General features: G+C 37.1%; 1 protein-coding gene across 5 annotated transcripts in view; it reads left to right on the forward strand.

The window, feature by feature from the left end:
• The window catches only part of STXBP5L (syntaxin binding protein 5L), a 330,353-nt gene that overhangs the window by 298,205 nt on the left and 16,950 nt on the right, over positions 1-15,198 (forward strand). For all 5 annotated transcript variants that reach the window (XM_060418502.1, XM_042231962.2, XM_004002958.6 and 2 more), the window contains 2 exons: positions 3,701-3,871; positions 6,485-6,724. In XM_060418502.1, the coding sequence (XP_060274485.1) occupies positions 3,701-3,871; positions 6,485-6,724 (411 nt within the window). The remainder of the gene's footprint in view (positions 1-3,700; positions 3,872-6,484; positions 6,725-15,198) is intronic.

Raw genomic sequence — 15,198 nt, forward strand, 5'->3', positions numbered from 1 at the left:
ACTGTTGAACTGAAGACCACACTTTTATAAGATCAGGATTCTACTACAACTGCCTCTTGACATACAAAAAGCTTGCAACTGGATGCTGGAATGTTGCTTTCAAAAATAAAGCAAAATCTCCACTGCAGTAACACCAAAGCAGCAGAAAAGATTGCTTCCATTTCAAAACCACTTGTCAAACTTTTTGAGGCCCTAACCCACCATGCACTATGTAAAAAAGGCCACCATGCCATGAGGAAGCCCAAGCCTCCTAACAAAGTCACCACCGACAGTCCCAACTGAGTTCAACCTTTGAGTCATTCTAACCCAGGCATGTGGGTAAAGAAGCCTGCTAAAGATTCCAGGCCCTCAGTCATTCAAGTATCCCTAACTAATGCCCCAGACATCATGGAAATAATATCCCTACCTTGCCTTAGTTTAACTCCTTGCTGTCACAATCTGTAAGTATAATAAAATGATTGTGGGGCATGCTAAGTCGCTTCAGTCATATACTCTTTGCAACCATACGGACAGTAGCCTCCTAGGCTCCTCTGTCCATGGGATTCTCCAGGCAAGAATACTGGAGTGGTTTGCCATGCCCTCCTCCAGGGGATCTTCCTGACCCAGGGATGAAACCCACGTCTGTTATGTCTCCTACATTGGCAGATGGGTTGGAGTGGTTTGCCATGCCCTTCTCAGGGGATCTTCTCAAACCAGGGATTGAACCTGCAGCTCCTGCATTGCAGGTGGATTTTTTTTACTGCTGAGCCATCGAGGAAGCCCAAAATGATTTTTAGTTTACATTTATTAACATTTGGAGTGGTCTGTATGCAAAGAGCTAACTGAAACACATGATATAAGATTCAACAAGCATTTCAGAAACATTTTTAAAGACTATAATTTCTATTATGTGATACATTGGAGAAGGCAATGGCACCCCACTCCAGTACTCTTGCCTGGAAAATCCCATGGGAGGAGCCTGGTAGGCTGCAGTCCACGGGGTCGCGAAGAGTCGGACACAACTGAGTGACTTCCCTTTCACTTTTCACTTTCATGCATTGGAGAAGGAAATGGCAACCCACTCCAGTGTTCTTGCCTGGAGAATCCCAGGGACAGGGGAACCTGGTGGGCTGCCGTCTATGGGGTCACACAGAGTCGAACACAACTGACATGACTTAGCAGCAGCAGCATGTGATACACAGCACAATGTACTTATAAGTTTATGCTGAATTGTAAAGGATAGCTGGCTTCCAATTTTTATCTCTTACTAAAACTACAGTGAATAATTTTATCAATAGAAGTTTTTGTATTTAGTATCATTCTTTAATATAAATTTTCAGAATGACTGTGTCTGGGCTATAACCAAATTTCTTCATAAGTGTTTTATAGTATTCATATCTGTGTTGAATATTTACTGTATTAAGAAAAAAATATTAAGCAAATTGACTTTATTATATTAACCAATTTAAGCAACAACAAAAAAAATCCTTTAAGTTAATCAGCCCTATTGAAGACAGAAGAATATGGCCAAAGACTCTGAGCTGCCCAGATATGGTAATGTCAGCCAGACCTCATGAGTCAACCACAAGATGGGGAAAATTGGGCCATACATGGGGTAGGGAAAAAAAGACCATCATGTTGAGTAATCTAATAATTGATACTACCCTATTAGAAGCTCAAATGAAACAATGTTCACAAAAAACAGCCACCAAAAGATAGTAATAGATAGGCAGGCACTTTCACTTAGCAAGTCCAAAGAGTCCTGGCTAGGTGAACAAATTTTACTATTTTCAGAGTTCTGCCATGTATTCTTGAACCTAGATAAGTGAGTGTGAAGAGGGTTGTAACTCATCCCAAATTACTCCAAATAAGCCCTAAAACAAGCTTTCACACCTGGGTATATCCTAACTGATATGCCCAGATCAGCATGGCTTATATTTGCAGTTTGTATCCCTAAAGTAATTGCCATTTTCTAACTTACTCTGTGTCTTTGTTGGTACCGGCTGTTGCCCTCAAGTGTTTTTCCTATTTATAAAACTAGATTTAATAGTGAAGGAGAGGCAGAACTCTTGACTTCTGCTTCCCCATAGCTAACTTATCATGTGATATTTATGCCTTTCTGTCTGAGAAATCTGTTAACATGGAAGACAACTGGTCCCAAGAGACTAGGAGCTCAATGGACATTATATAAGCTACTCCTAAACCCTCCTAAATACATCATCAAAATTGCTAATCCTTACCAAATATATTAGCTGACCCAGTGGCCTAGTTTTTAAGCATACAGACACTATGTGAGAAAAATCTGGATTAGAATCCTGACTCCATGAGTACTGCTTATGTAACATTAGACAATTTTCTGAACATTTTTTGACCTTCATTTTCCTCATCTGCAAAATCAGGATAGAGCACCTACCTTGCATAGTTGTTGTGAAGATCAAATCAGTAATGTGTATAAAGTGCCCAGTACTGAAGTATTCAATAAATGTTAACTCATTTAAAAAAAAATAGTAAAACACATTAGTGTATTTAAATGGTGAAACCAAATTCTCATCTTTGCACTAACTACAAGGGGATTCAGAGAATGTGTATTTTAAGTTTTCAAATTCCTCAGTACAGAAAAGCTATAATGGAGTGGATACTGAGTGCCAGTTCCCATGTCCAATATGAACGTTAAACATAATTCTTCTGTTTAACTCTGTCCTTTGAATAACCAAAGAAGCACATTTAAGGCTGGTGCACAGGGATGATCCAGAGAGATGATATGGGGTGGGAGGTGGGAGGGGGGTTCAGGATTGGGAACTCACGTACACCCGTGGTAGATTCATGTCAATGTATGGCAAAACCAATACAGTATTGTAAAGTAAAATGTAGTAAAAATAAAAATTAAAAATAAATAAAGTGTATTCTGAATATTGTTGATCTATGAGATGATGTTTCAAATACTATGTGTTAGCATTAAGACTATTTTAGTGCAATTGTTCCAAATTTTTCAGTTAGAACAGAGATAAATTCACAGGCTCTAAAATAAACAGTACTATTTGGTGTTAGACTTGAGCAACTTTAGTGGAACAGACGGAGTTCAAAATGGCAGTAATAATGTCAAAACAAAAATGACAGTAATAATTCATCTTTGTTCAGTTTACCATATACCAGGAAGTTTCTGGCAAATAATGTTATCACAAGAGCTCCATGAGTTAGACAGTAATAGTCCCAATCAAGAGGAAACTAAACTATGAAGTCTGCAAAAATGTATACAACTAGTAGGTGGTAGAAGTGGGATTTGAGCCCAGGCAGTCTGGCTTGTAGAGTCAATATTCTTATGTACCATCCTCAACTTTGCAGTAAAATGCTTCCGTTCTATATTTTAAACCCTAAGCACTTGAAGTTCTTCCAAAACTTATATATACAGGTGTATATTTACATTATGCAAAAGAAAGTCTAGTACTATAACCTATTTTGTACCGCCATTAAATGGCAGAATACATAATGAAAATATAAATTTTAACTATGTTAGTCAGATTTTAAAGATGAATATATTTAATAATTATCTTATGAAAAATTTGGCTATTGAAATTATGACTAAATACTAAAACAAGGACTTAGTCATCTTTAAATGGTTTTAAAACAAGGAATTCTCCCTCCATTTATTAATCTACACACTTATTCCTTTATATTAAGATTTAATTATGATATTTATGTTGCCTTCTTCCTCTTGGTACAGACCATGTAAATGGACACTGCACAAGTCCCACTTCTCAGAGCTGCAGTTCTGGAAAACGACTTTCCAGTGCTGATGTTTCAAAAATAAATCGCTGGGGTCCTGGAAGACCACCATTTCGAAAAGCACAGTCAGCTGCTTGCATGGAGATTTCTTTGCCAGTTACAACAGAAGGTAGGTTAAACATACACATTTTTATGGATACTACTGAAATTTGACATTCCATGGGAATTAGGAGCTGGGGGATAAGGGATGGTGGTCACATGTAAAAGATATGAAAAGCTGGTCAACTCTAGACAATGAGCAACTGAGAACCTGGTCAGGCTATAGCCATGAATCCAGATCCATTCCTCACTACACCTCTGTCATCTCTAAAACCAGAATGCTTCTGTTTATGGGCAGGTTTCCATCTCCTCCGTACAAAGCGAGACCTATGTATTAATCTGTTCTGTATACTCCTACTTTCTTTCCATCTCAACGGTAAGCCTTTTGGTATCTCTATGTGTAGACAGTTATTTCTTGTCTTGTAACCTTTGTTTCCCCAACTATTAAGAGAATGTGACCAAGAAAAAGGCAAGACATTAAATTCTAGTTTGCAATCTTCTTATGTTTTAAAAAGAGAGGATTATTTGCTTATTTTTAGTGTTGGGGGCAGGGAGTATAAAGTACATGAGTCAGAAGGCCTAGATTAAGAAAGATTAAAAAAAAAAAAAAAAGAGGAATCCTGTAACTGCTGCAGGTGGCTCAGTGGTAAAGAATCCACCTGCCAATGCAGGAGACGCAGGTTAGATTCCTGGACCAGGAAGATCCCCTGGAGGAGAATATGGCAGTCCACTCCAGTATTCTTGCCAGGAAAATCCCATGGACAGAGGAGCCTGGTGGGCTAGAGTCCATGCGGTCACACAGACTCAGACACGACTAAGCACGCATACAACTTCTGCTACTGCCTTTCTGATAAAAAAGCTTTGGGACTAGAAATAGAAAAAAAGTAATCTTAGGAATATGCTATGGTAATTCTGTGCTATAGAGTAATTCACCATTTGTGTGTGTGCTCAGTCGTTGAGCCATGTCTGACTTCACAGAATGGGTTGCCATTTCCTCCTCCAGGGCATCTTCCTGACCCTGTTTCTTGCATCTCCTGCATTGGCAAGCGGATTCTTCGCCACTACGTCACCTGGGAAGCCCAATTCACCACTTACCACTCTTCAAAAAATTTGATAGTAATGATCTGTATTATTCAAATTTTTAAAATAAGATTTTTAGGCACTTCCCTGGCAGTCGAATGGTCAAGACCCTGCACTTGGGCTGCAGAGGGCGTGGAATCTGATTCCGGGTCAGGGAACTAAGACTCCACATATAGAAGTGGCGTGATCAAAAATTTTTTTTAAAAAGGGAATTTTTAGCTTTTTAACATTCCACCATATTAAGTCTGGTCCATGGGCATGCATATGATCTTCTCTTTCACAGGTATCTATGAGTAGCAACCTTGAGTGTTGATGAACCATGAATGGAAAATTTTTGAAACATTAGCTAGGAATGTAACAATGTAAGGAAAGTGTAAAGGTTGTAAACAAATTAGTAGTTTCAGTCACTGGACTGAGCTGGGAATTTTGAGTTTTAGACATTTCTAACTCTAACATGTTGATTTGGGGAAAATTAACTCTACATCTCTTATCTCCAAATCTGTAATATATATAGTTTATATCTGTGCTCCCTCTCAGATCTAAATTCTATTAAAAAGTTATTTTTATAAACTTGCTGAAGGATAGAGAAGGGAAAATTAGGAATACTCTACTTTGGTTTGTAGAAAAAAGACTAGTCTGAGGAGCTTTAATATTTAACTACTATATATTGTTTTATTATATGTTATTATTTCTTTTTATAAAAATGGGTCATCATTTCCTATCAAAATGGAAAGGAGAGGGAAGGCAGTAGAAAGAATATGAGGAACTTGTACTCTGGAGTGATTATAAGAACAATACAACTTTCCTATATCATTTACCTGAGGTGGTGAGTTTCTGCTGGTTAGAGTGTACACCATGTGTAAAAGTTGATGAGCAGGAGAACTTGAAGCCACCTGTTTCCTTTTCATTGGACTGAAGCCCTTTCAGAAAGATTACCACACTCTCAGTGGGGTGGCATTGTGCACAGCTCTGTATTTAGTCATTGGCAAAGCCAAAACTGGATTTAGATTCAAGGTAGACAGCTTGTAACTAGTTCAGGGAGATAACATTTGTTCAATGTTATATAAATAGTTTAATATTTACAATTGAAATTATTTCAAATATAGCAAAATTAAAGGAATGTATTTACCATAGAACATACATGATCCTTCAGGTAAGTAGCCACAATGTTGTCAGTATATGGGAATTGTCAAGAAGTCATTAGGAATACTTTCAGTAATTGAGAGAAAGGAGAGAAGCATAATTAAAACTGTACTAGAAATTCTTGTAATCTTAACTATTTAGACTAAACATATTTTTTCTAAATTAGAGAATTTCAACTAACTTGTCAGGTAAGATAGAGAAAAAAACAAAACAAAACAGAGGACGGCAGCTCTGCAGATTCAAGGCTAGTCCCAGCTCTGCCTAAGTTTATGATTTACACTTCTGGACTTTTCTTCATCTTCAAAATAAGCTGGTGAACTGGATAAGCTGCCTTCCAGATCAGTTAACAAAGAATCAATTCTACTTCTCCCTCATCATTTTGCTTTTCATGTACTAAGTCTGACTTCAGTTGTTCTGGAAACACACTAAAACTTAATTTTTGGTTTTTAAATTTCCATAGAAAGTCGAGAAAATTCCTACAATCGTTCTAGAAGCTCTAGCATCTCCAGCATTGACAAAGATTCTAAAGAAGCGATTACAGCACTATACTTCATGGAGTCCTTTGCTCGGAAAAATGACTCTACTATCTCCCCTTGTTTGTTTGTTGGAACTAGTCTGGGAATGGTGTTAATCATCTCCCTAAACCTACCTTCAGCAGATGAACAAAGATTTACAGAGCCAGTCATGGTACTGCCAAGTGGTAAGAGTTTTCATTTATTCCTTCACTGCTACTTTTTCAAATTTATGTAAATGTTTTTTAAAACATTTAACTTGTTTTGATCTGGAGCAAAGATTTGAGTATTCTGGATATTAGGAACTATTGAGAACTTTATAAATCATATATTATCTCAACTATTGCAGTATACCTTCCTGCAAGGCAAAAATTGTCAACCATTTCTATGGTAGCAATCTGTGGAATTCCCAACCTAAACAGTGCCTTGGGGAATAAGTTTCTGAAAAGCATTTAGGAAAGCTTTAAGGCAAAAGTTTAAATTTTTTAATGAATTGAAGCATTTATCTAATGTTCCATGCCAGATCAGAGCCTATGAGTGTTTTACATCATCCCTGAAGATCTCAGATGATTAAACTAGAAGCATTCTGACTTGAGCTGGCTTTCTAAATTCTTTGATAATCTCTTCATCTTGTTTTGAAGCCATGCCTCAAAATTTCTTCCGTTTTTATCCTAGTACCTAGAGAATTTGACCCCAATTATGAGTATTGTTGCTAAAGTATATGTTGTATTCTCTTCCTACTTCTTTCCTCTTGAAAAGATGTGATTCCGTTATTCCTTTGAGTATCTTAAAATTTATTATCAATAACTTTTACTCTTTTCCATAAATGAAAAAACTATCTGAAAAACATTTCTAAAGTAAAAATAATTTTATTAATATATAGAATAAGGGATTTCATTTTAAAAGAACACATGATATGATAGGTTAGATAGAGTTGTGTTTTCTTTGCTAACTGATATGCTAAATTCATATAGATGGATTGTTACTGTGGGAAGAATATTCAGCTCTCTACTAGTGAGGCAAATTCAGATAAATGTATTGTGTGTATGTGGCCTAAACAACACGAGTTTATTTTCTCACACTTCTGGAGGCTGGAGGACCAAGATTAAGGTGCTGGAAGGTCTGGTTTCTTCTGAGGCCTCTCTCCTTGGCTTGCAGTTGGCCACACTCTCACCATGTTCTCACATGACTGTCTCTTTGTGCGCTTGGTACCTCTGGTGTTTCCTAATCTCTTAGATTAAAAGACATTTGGATGAGGGCCCACCCCATCAGGCTCATTTTAGCTTAATCACCTCTTTAAAGGCTTTGTCTCAAATATGATCACATTCTGAGGAACTGGAGGGTAGGCCTTCAATGCATGAATTTGATAAGGGGAGGAGGGGAAAAGATCCAGCCCATAAAATGCACTGTATTTTAAAAGTTACTCATTAGCACCACTATATTTTAATTGTAAACATATTTCACAGTAAGAAAACGTCTTTTACTGTATTCCTAATTTTAAGGAAATATGAATAATTCTCTTATAATGATTGAGAGAGAGCCAGATCAGTAAGGTCATAATGATTTTTTTAAGTTTTAGTTCAATCCATTTTTTAACTCAATAAATTTTTATACAGATTGGATAGCTAATACATGGCATGTATTCCTCAAATATTTAAAGGTAAAAATCAAACCCCTGTATACTCAAGCGTACAACTGTGAGTGAAAGACAATTTTCTAGTAAGAGATATTCTAAAAAATATGGTTTTCTATGCCACAAGCATAGAAATAAACAAGTCTCTGGAACGAATTTAATGAATCAGTACCATAGGCAAGTTCAACATTCTTAGCAAATAGACTTAGACTTGAAATGATGGGAAAAAGTGAGTAGAGATTTAACTTAATATTTGGGCATTTGGTTCATAAATATTTGCAAACCTCCTTAAAGAGAGATAATGGGAAGCCATCTTCTCCAAGTTTCTATGTCAGCCTTCTTTCAAGACTTTGGTTATTATATCAGCATCATTTTATCATGTTAACAAATGTACCACACAAACACAAGGTGCTAATAACAGAGGAGAGGATAAAGAGGGCATATGGGAACTGTCTCTACCATATACTCAATTCTCTGTAAAACCTAAGACTGCTCTAAAAAAAATTAAGTCTACAAACTTAAAAAAGCAGTACCTGTAAGGCAGAAAACTGAGTCCAGGTTCAGATTTGTCTTATAGTTAACCACTGAAAGAGAAAAGGCCTAATTGGAAGGCATAATTTATGACAATGAAAAGAAAAAGGATGGAGTTCCACAGAGAAGACAGAAAGCCAATTCAGATTTAAAGTAGAAAGCCCATCCTCTCCTCCCTCACGTCCCACTTCCTGACTCCGTCTTCGCCTTCTCCCAGGACCTACTCTGCATCACATCCCTGTCCCACTCGTCTCTGTCCTACTGTAGTGCTCTAGATTGTGGGGACCATTTTAAAAGGTGTGGAATTAGAGGCCTTTCCATCTTTCATAGTCAGTGCTCAAGTGGGTGACATGCTTTTAGGCCCTGTATGGGTTTTCCTGTCAAAACATTATTAAATTACCTTTTATCAGATGGCCTAGAAAAATTTCTGAGTCTAGCATTTCCTGAAAATACAATCCATTTTGAAATGTATTCATCCAATTTTTCAACATGTTTCCCAAGCTCATACTAATTAATTAGACATTGGGCATGCAATAGTGATCAGGACACAGAATGATTTTTATTCTGAATATTTGCAGGGAAGAACTAAAGTAACCAAAAATTACAGTAAGGGAAGTAAACAATACTGTGGCAGCATGGGAGGGGGATTTGGGGAAGACCTCTCTCACAAAGCCTCTGTCTGAAATGGGAACAGGTTTAGAAGGGAACCCAGTACTGATATTTAAGAGAAATTCAGAAAAGCATAAAAACCTAGAGGAAGCACAGCTGAGTCAGTTCTAATGAGATGGAAGAACTAGAGCCTATAATACAGAGTGAAGTAAGTCAGAAAGAGAAAACAAGTATCATACATTAACGCATATGTATGGACTCTAGAAAGATGGTACTGATGAACCTATTTGCAGGGCAGCAATGGAGACACGGAACAGACTTGTGGACCCAGTAGGGGAAGGAGAGAATGGGACAAATTGAGAGAGTAGCATGGAAACATATACATCACCATATGTAAAGTAGATAGCCAGTGGGAATTTGCCATATGACTCAGGGAGCTCAAACCATTGCTCTGTGACAACCGAGAGAGGTGGGATGGGGTGGGGCATGGAGGGAGGCTCTAGAGGGAGGGAGGGGAAATATTTATACCTATGGCTGATTCATGTTGATGTATGGCAGAAACCAATACAATATTGTAAAGCAGTTATCCTCTAATTAAACAGATTTTTAAAAGGAGACCCCCCCCCAAAAAAAAAGAAAAACAACAACTTAGGGGGTAAAAAGAGCATGACATAGCTAAAACTTAGAGCTATAATGGTGCTGAGGCTGGAAAAACAGGCAGGGGAATAGAGGACCTTAAGACCACGATAAGGAGCTGGAAGAGACTTCCTAGATCTCTGGGGGGGTTTTGTTGTTGTGTACAAAGATTGTGATATGGTATGCTTTTTTCCTCTAAAATACTAGTGGTTAAATTTTGTAACTGTTAAAAAAAATGTAATTGTAAAAACTCCAAATACAGAGGAAGGTAAATGAAAATTCTGCCATGAGCAAACTCTCTCCCTTGTCTGTCCCATCTCCAACCCCATACTTCTGCCCCTAGGAATTTTACTCTCCAACAGTAATTCTGTGAGAAGTTTGCTGAGATTCTAACTTTAAAGCTCCTTTATTGAAGTATAATTGACATACAAAAAATATACATGTTTATTTATGCAACTTGATGAGTCTGGAGATAAGTAAACATCCATGAAACTATTAACCACAATCTATGCCAAAAACATACTCATCACTTCCAACAGGTTCCTACCCCTGTAATTCTGAGACTCATTTTAAATTTTATCTCATTTCTATGTAATACTTTGTGCTATCTGCTAACAAATTATTCTGTAATGATCAGTTCTGCCACATGACATGCCTATCACCGATTTGTAAAAAAAATTTTCATGCTTCAATATCAAACTCAAGCTCATGATTAAACTGAAGATTCTCCGTAATAAATTCATTCTCTTTACCCCTGAACTGTTTCTTCTCTCTCTTCTCCTCATTTGTTAATAGTTCCACAATACTTAATGGCCTCCATCACTTCCATTTCTTTTATGATTCCTTTTACTTACTCTGCCTCTGTACTAGTCTTAATTCCAGTACTGTCTTCATCTCCTGATTTTTATGCACCATATTCTGATACCTTCAATTATCCATAGAAGCAATTTCTTGGAAATCAGTGATCTCTAAAAGCTCAGCCTTGTTCTACCTCTTTAATCTGATTTCCTGCTACTTTCCAGCACCAGTTCCCTGGTCCAGCCATCTTATTTCTTCTCTTCCCATTTCTCTTTGCCACCTGTCAATCATCTATCATTGTTAGATGTCATATGAACCTTTATATTTGTTGTCAAAATTTTGGAAAACTGTTATCAAGTTTCTTGGAAGCTATAAGATTTGAAGGAATTAGAATAATTTTCTACAGACTAGCTTTTAGCTCTATCCATTTTAAATTTCAAATCGTTTGTTCTACATTATTTATTTCTATTGTTGACATAATATATAATTTGTAATATGCTCTTCAGCCCTGCACTTTCATGTCAGATTAATGCTGAGTTGTATCATGGTAGTAGGAGTTTTCCTGGGAGCCATCGCTATACCTAGAAGGAGAGCAGCAACATAGACATGGTGGTGACAGTGAATCGTCTATTAATACCTAAATCTACTAACCTCAAACTAAATGTATCTCCATCTTTTCTCCTCTTTTGGTATACTGAGGATATGTCTCTAACTTACTAATTCAGTTTTTGATTATGAATCATATAAGCTTAGATATGTTTTCATATGTGTATTCTCAACACTGTAAAAGTATATCAGAGATTATCTTCTTACCTTTTTAACTGTTATTTTTCTTACCATATTCTTATTTTGTCCTTTGCCTGCTGACAGAAATATCTCATAGACTTACCCTCTACTCTAGACTTCCTAGCCTACTCCCTATGTCGGACTTACTTGCCAGCATTTAATTCCTTTAAAATCCAGCTATCTGATGAAGAACAATTAAATTAATTTATGCAAATGTACAGATGAACAAATGTGCTCTCAAGATACAGTATGAAGCTAGTTAATAGGCTTTGTCTGGAAATTAATTAGTTAAAATGAGAAGGATATGGTTTTTAAACTCAAGTCTAAACCTTGATAAGAAAATTTCATCACCTAATTTCTATGCACCATATTCAGTTAGGGCCTTTCCATATAAGACATATATATTTTAAAAATATTTGTGAAATTCATACATTATATCTTACAAACTTCATTAAAAACAGATACAATAAAAATTTAGTTTAAATGTAATGATTGTATTTGACTGAACAAGTAAAATCACAGACTAATACAGAAAAACATACTCTCCACTTGCACCAGCTCTATTTGTTGTTTACAATTCTTATTACTAGTTATACTGAATGTGTTTATAGCAATTCTATTTTTTCCTAAGTAAATTGTACTGTCACTTGAAACTGCTGAGTATAAAGTATGAAATCTGAGTCTTTAACAGCTAGACACATGGAAACTATTGATTTTTAGATATTAAAAAAAGCAAAATAAAATGCTCTCCAAAAACAAATGAAATCTCACATACCATTTTGTCACATGCTATTGTCATGAATTCAAACTTTTTCCGGAATTTCTTTTATGGAGAGATTAAAAGAACATCTCTCTCTGTGAAAATCGAATGATCTAGATATATAGTTGTTTATAATACAGTAGGATAACCTAGAAGAAATGGATAAACCCCTAACGACATACAAATATCAAGACTGAATCATGAAGAAACAGAAACTCTGAATAGACCTGTAACATTATAATAATGATATTTGATCAGTAATAATAATTTAAAAAAACACTCAACAAAGAAAAGCCCACTTCTCTCTTTTAAAGGATTTCTTTCACATTAACTTATCTTGGCTGTCTGGACAACAAATTCTCATCAACAATATGGAAATGTGAACTAAAGCACTAAATCACTGCATTTTAGAGTGACAGAGCACCTAGAGATCTATTCCAGAAGCCATCATTTTAATCTGTGTCAGACCCACTTGAAGGGTTATAGCATAGACTGTAACAGTCTGGCTCCATTCCCAGAGTTTCTAATTCAGTTGGTCTGGGGTGGAGTCTGAGAAATTGTTTAACAAGCCACAAGTGATACTAATACAAATGAATTTTGCATGCTGGGATGAAAAAACAGCTCTTCCTCCTGGGTTTTTCCTTTGGGTCTCCTTCTCCTTTACTTTCACACAACTACCAAGCTCACAACACTTCTGAAACCAGATAAGTGGAGGCCTTCTCCACAAACAAGTCTCTGAGATACCACCTGAGTATTCCACAGTTTGACTGAATTTGGACACTGTCCACATGGAGATGGTCCCACAGGGAAATGGCTCTGTAACCCACCCTGCTTCAGATGACAAGTCAAGGTTGTCATCTATTCTTCTGACCAAGACCTGAGGCTTCCACAGCCTCTAGTTCAATCAGTTTTCTAGAGCCACTCACAGAACCTCAGAAAAACTTTTACTTACTGTTTAGCAGTTTCTTATAACAGGATATAGCTGAACATCTGATGGATGAGATGCACAGGGCAAGGAATGTAGGGAGGTCCATGAAGCTACCCCTTCCATGCCTTCTCCAGGACTGTCACTCTCCCCACACTGCTACCTGCTCCTTAACCCGGAAGCTCTTCAAACCACCACCACCCCACCTTTGGGTTTTTATATGGTTTCCTTACACAGAAGTGGTTAATTAAACCAACGGTGATTGAATTCAATCTCCAGCTTGTCTCTCTGCCCCAGAGGTTGGGGTAGAGCTGAAAGTGTTAACCTTGTAATCACCTGGTTGGTTCCCCTGGCAACCAGCCCCCAACCTTAGGTAAGACTCCAAAATCACCTTATCAACATAATGAAAGACACCTGTATTGTTCTTGTCAGGCAATTTCAAAGATTTTAGGAGCACTGTACCAGAAACAGGGACAAAGACCAAATACATACTTATCATAAGTCATAACATCATGCATGTATAATATGGTTAATCACAATCCTGGTCCATAAATTTAATTCTGCTTCCCAGGTGGCTCAGTGGTAAAGAATCAGCCTGCCAGTGAAGGAGATACAGGAGACATAGGTTTGATCCCTCAGTCGGGACGATCGTCTGGAGAAGGAAATGGCAACCCACTCCAGTATTTTTGCCTGGGAAATCCCATGAACAGAGGAGCCTCATAGACTACAGTCCATGGGTTGCAAAGAGTCAGACACGACTGAGCACACACACAAACATGCACAGGGAAAACTTAGACCTTGTATAAAACTAATGAAAAGGATATAATCAAAGCATTTTTTACCACAAATTAGGAAACAAGGCAGATATTTGGGCAAGGCAACTTATTAAGAAACAGTTATTTTGATACTGACAGCTTTGTAAGCATCAGGTGTAAGGAAAATGGCTTCCAAAATGTAGATTTCTTGTGTTTTTTTTAACCTATTTTAGGCTAAATTGAGGGTGTTGTTAATATCTACTTCAGAAAGTTTTTCCATGGTGTGCAGCAATGGAAATATGGGAGCTTTTTTTTTTTTTTGGAATAGAAGGATCACTCCTAGATGAATACTAATTAAATCACTCATCATGCCCTTGGCAGATATTTTTCTTCTTGGTAGGCTGAGAGCTGGTCTTTCATACCTTGACCCGCAGATTAAAGCACCTGAGCCCCTGCTCCCGTATCCCTGTCAGACATTTACAGGCTTCTTGGTTTTAAAAGTGGGTTTAAAAACACAACTGAGATGTTAAAGCATCTAAACATGTTACTTTGAATTTTATAAATTTTTGATACTTTATGAAGTATTTTCTAAATGCAATGTATTTGTATAATACCCTTTCCAAGTCTCTGGTACATGTACACTCTTGAGATATGCCAGCCTGGGATAGCTTCCTTATTCTCTCTACATGTGTGCTCAGTCACTCGATCGTGTCCAACTCTTTGCAACCCCGTGGATTGTAGCCCTCCAGGCTCATCTGTGGAATTTTCCAGGCAAGGATACTGGAGTGAGTTTCCATGCCCTCCTCCATTACTCTCTACACAATGTCAAAGGACAAAGGAAAGAAAAGGCTGCTCAGGCACTGCTTAGGGAAGAGTCTGGAAGTGTCCAAATGTCAATCTATCCCAAGTTACCTCCTAAGCCTTTGCAGTATCCAATCTCTGGGACTGGTAAAAAATCACCCATAGGTAATAATCTGGCATGGATGTTCAACCTTGGAGAATCCAGGTGAGTAAACCATTTTTCTGTATAAAAGATGCATAAGCCTTGAGTAAACACCAAATTCAGTTTGTTTTTTAAAAAATTACAATAAAAATTGCTAGCATGAACCAGATATTTAAATTTCATGAAGTATTCTGAGTATTCATTTTCAGAAGAAGAGAAAATAGTATTTTCTAGTGAATGAGTCTATAAAGAAGTGGAATCAGATGGCATGGTTATCTTTTCAGTT

The sequence above is a fragment of the Ovis aries genome, chromosome 1 (genome assembly GCF_016772045.2).
Source record: "Ovis aries strain OAR_USU_Benz2616 breed Rambouillet chromosome 1, ARS-UI_Ramb_v3.0, whole genome shotgun sequence".
NCBI classification, from domain to species: Eukaryota; Metazoa; Chordata; class Mammalia; order Artiodactyla; family Bovidae; genus Ovis; species Ovis aries.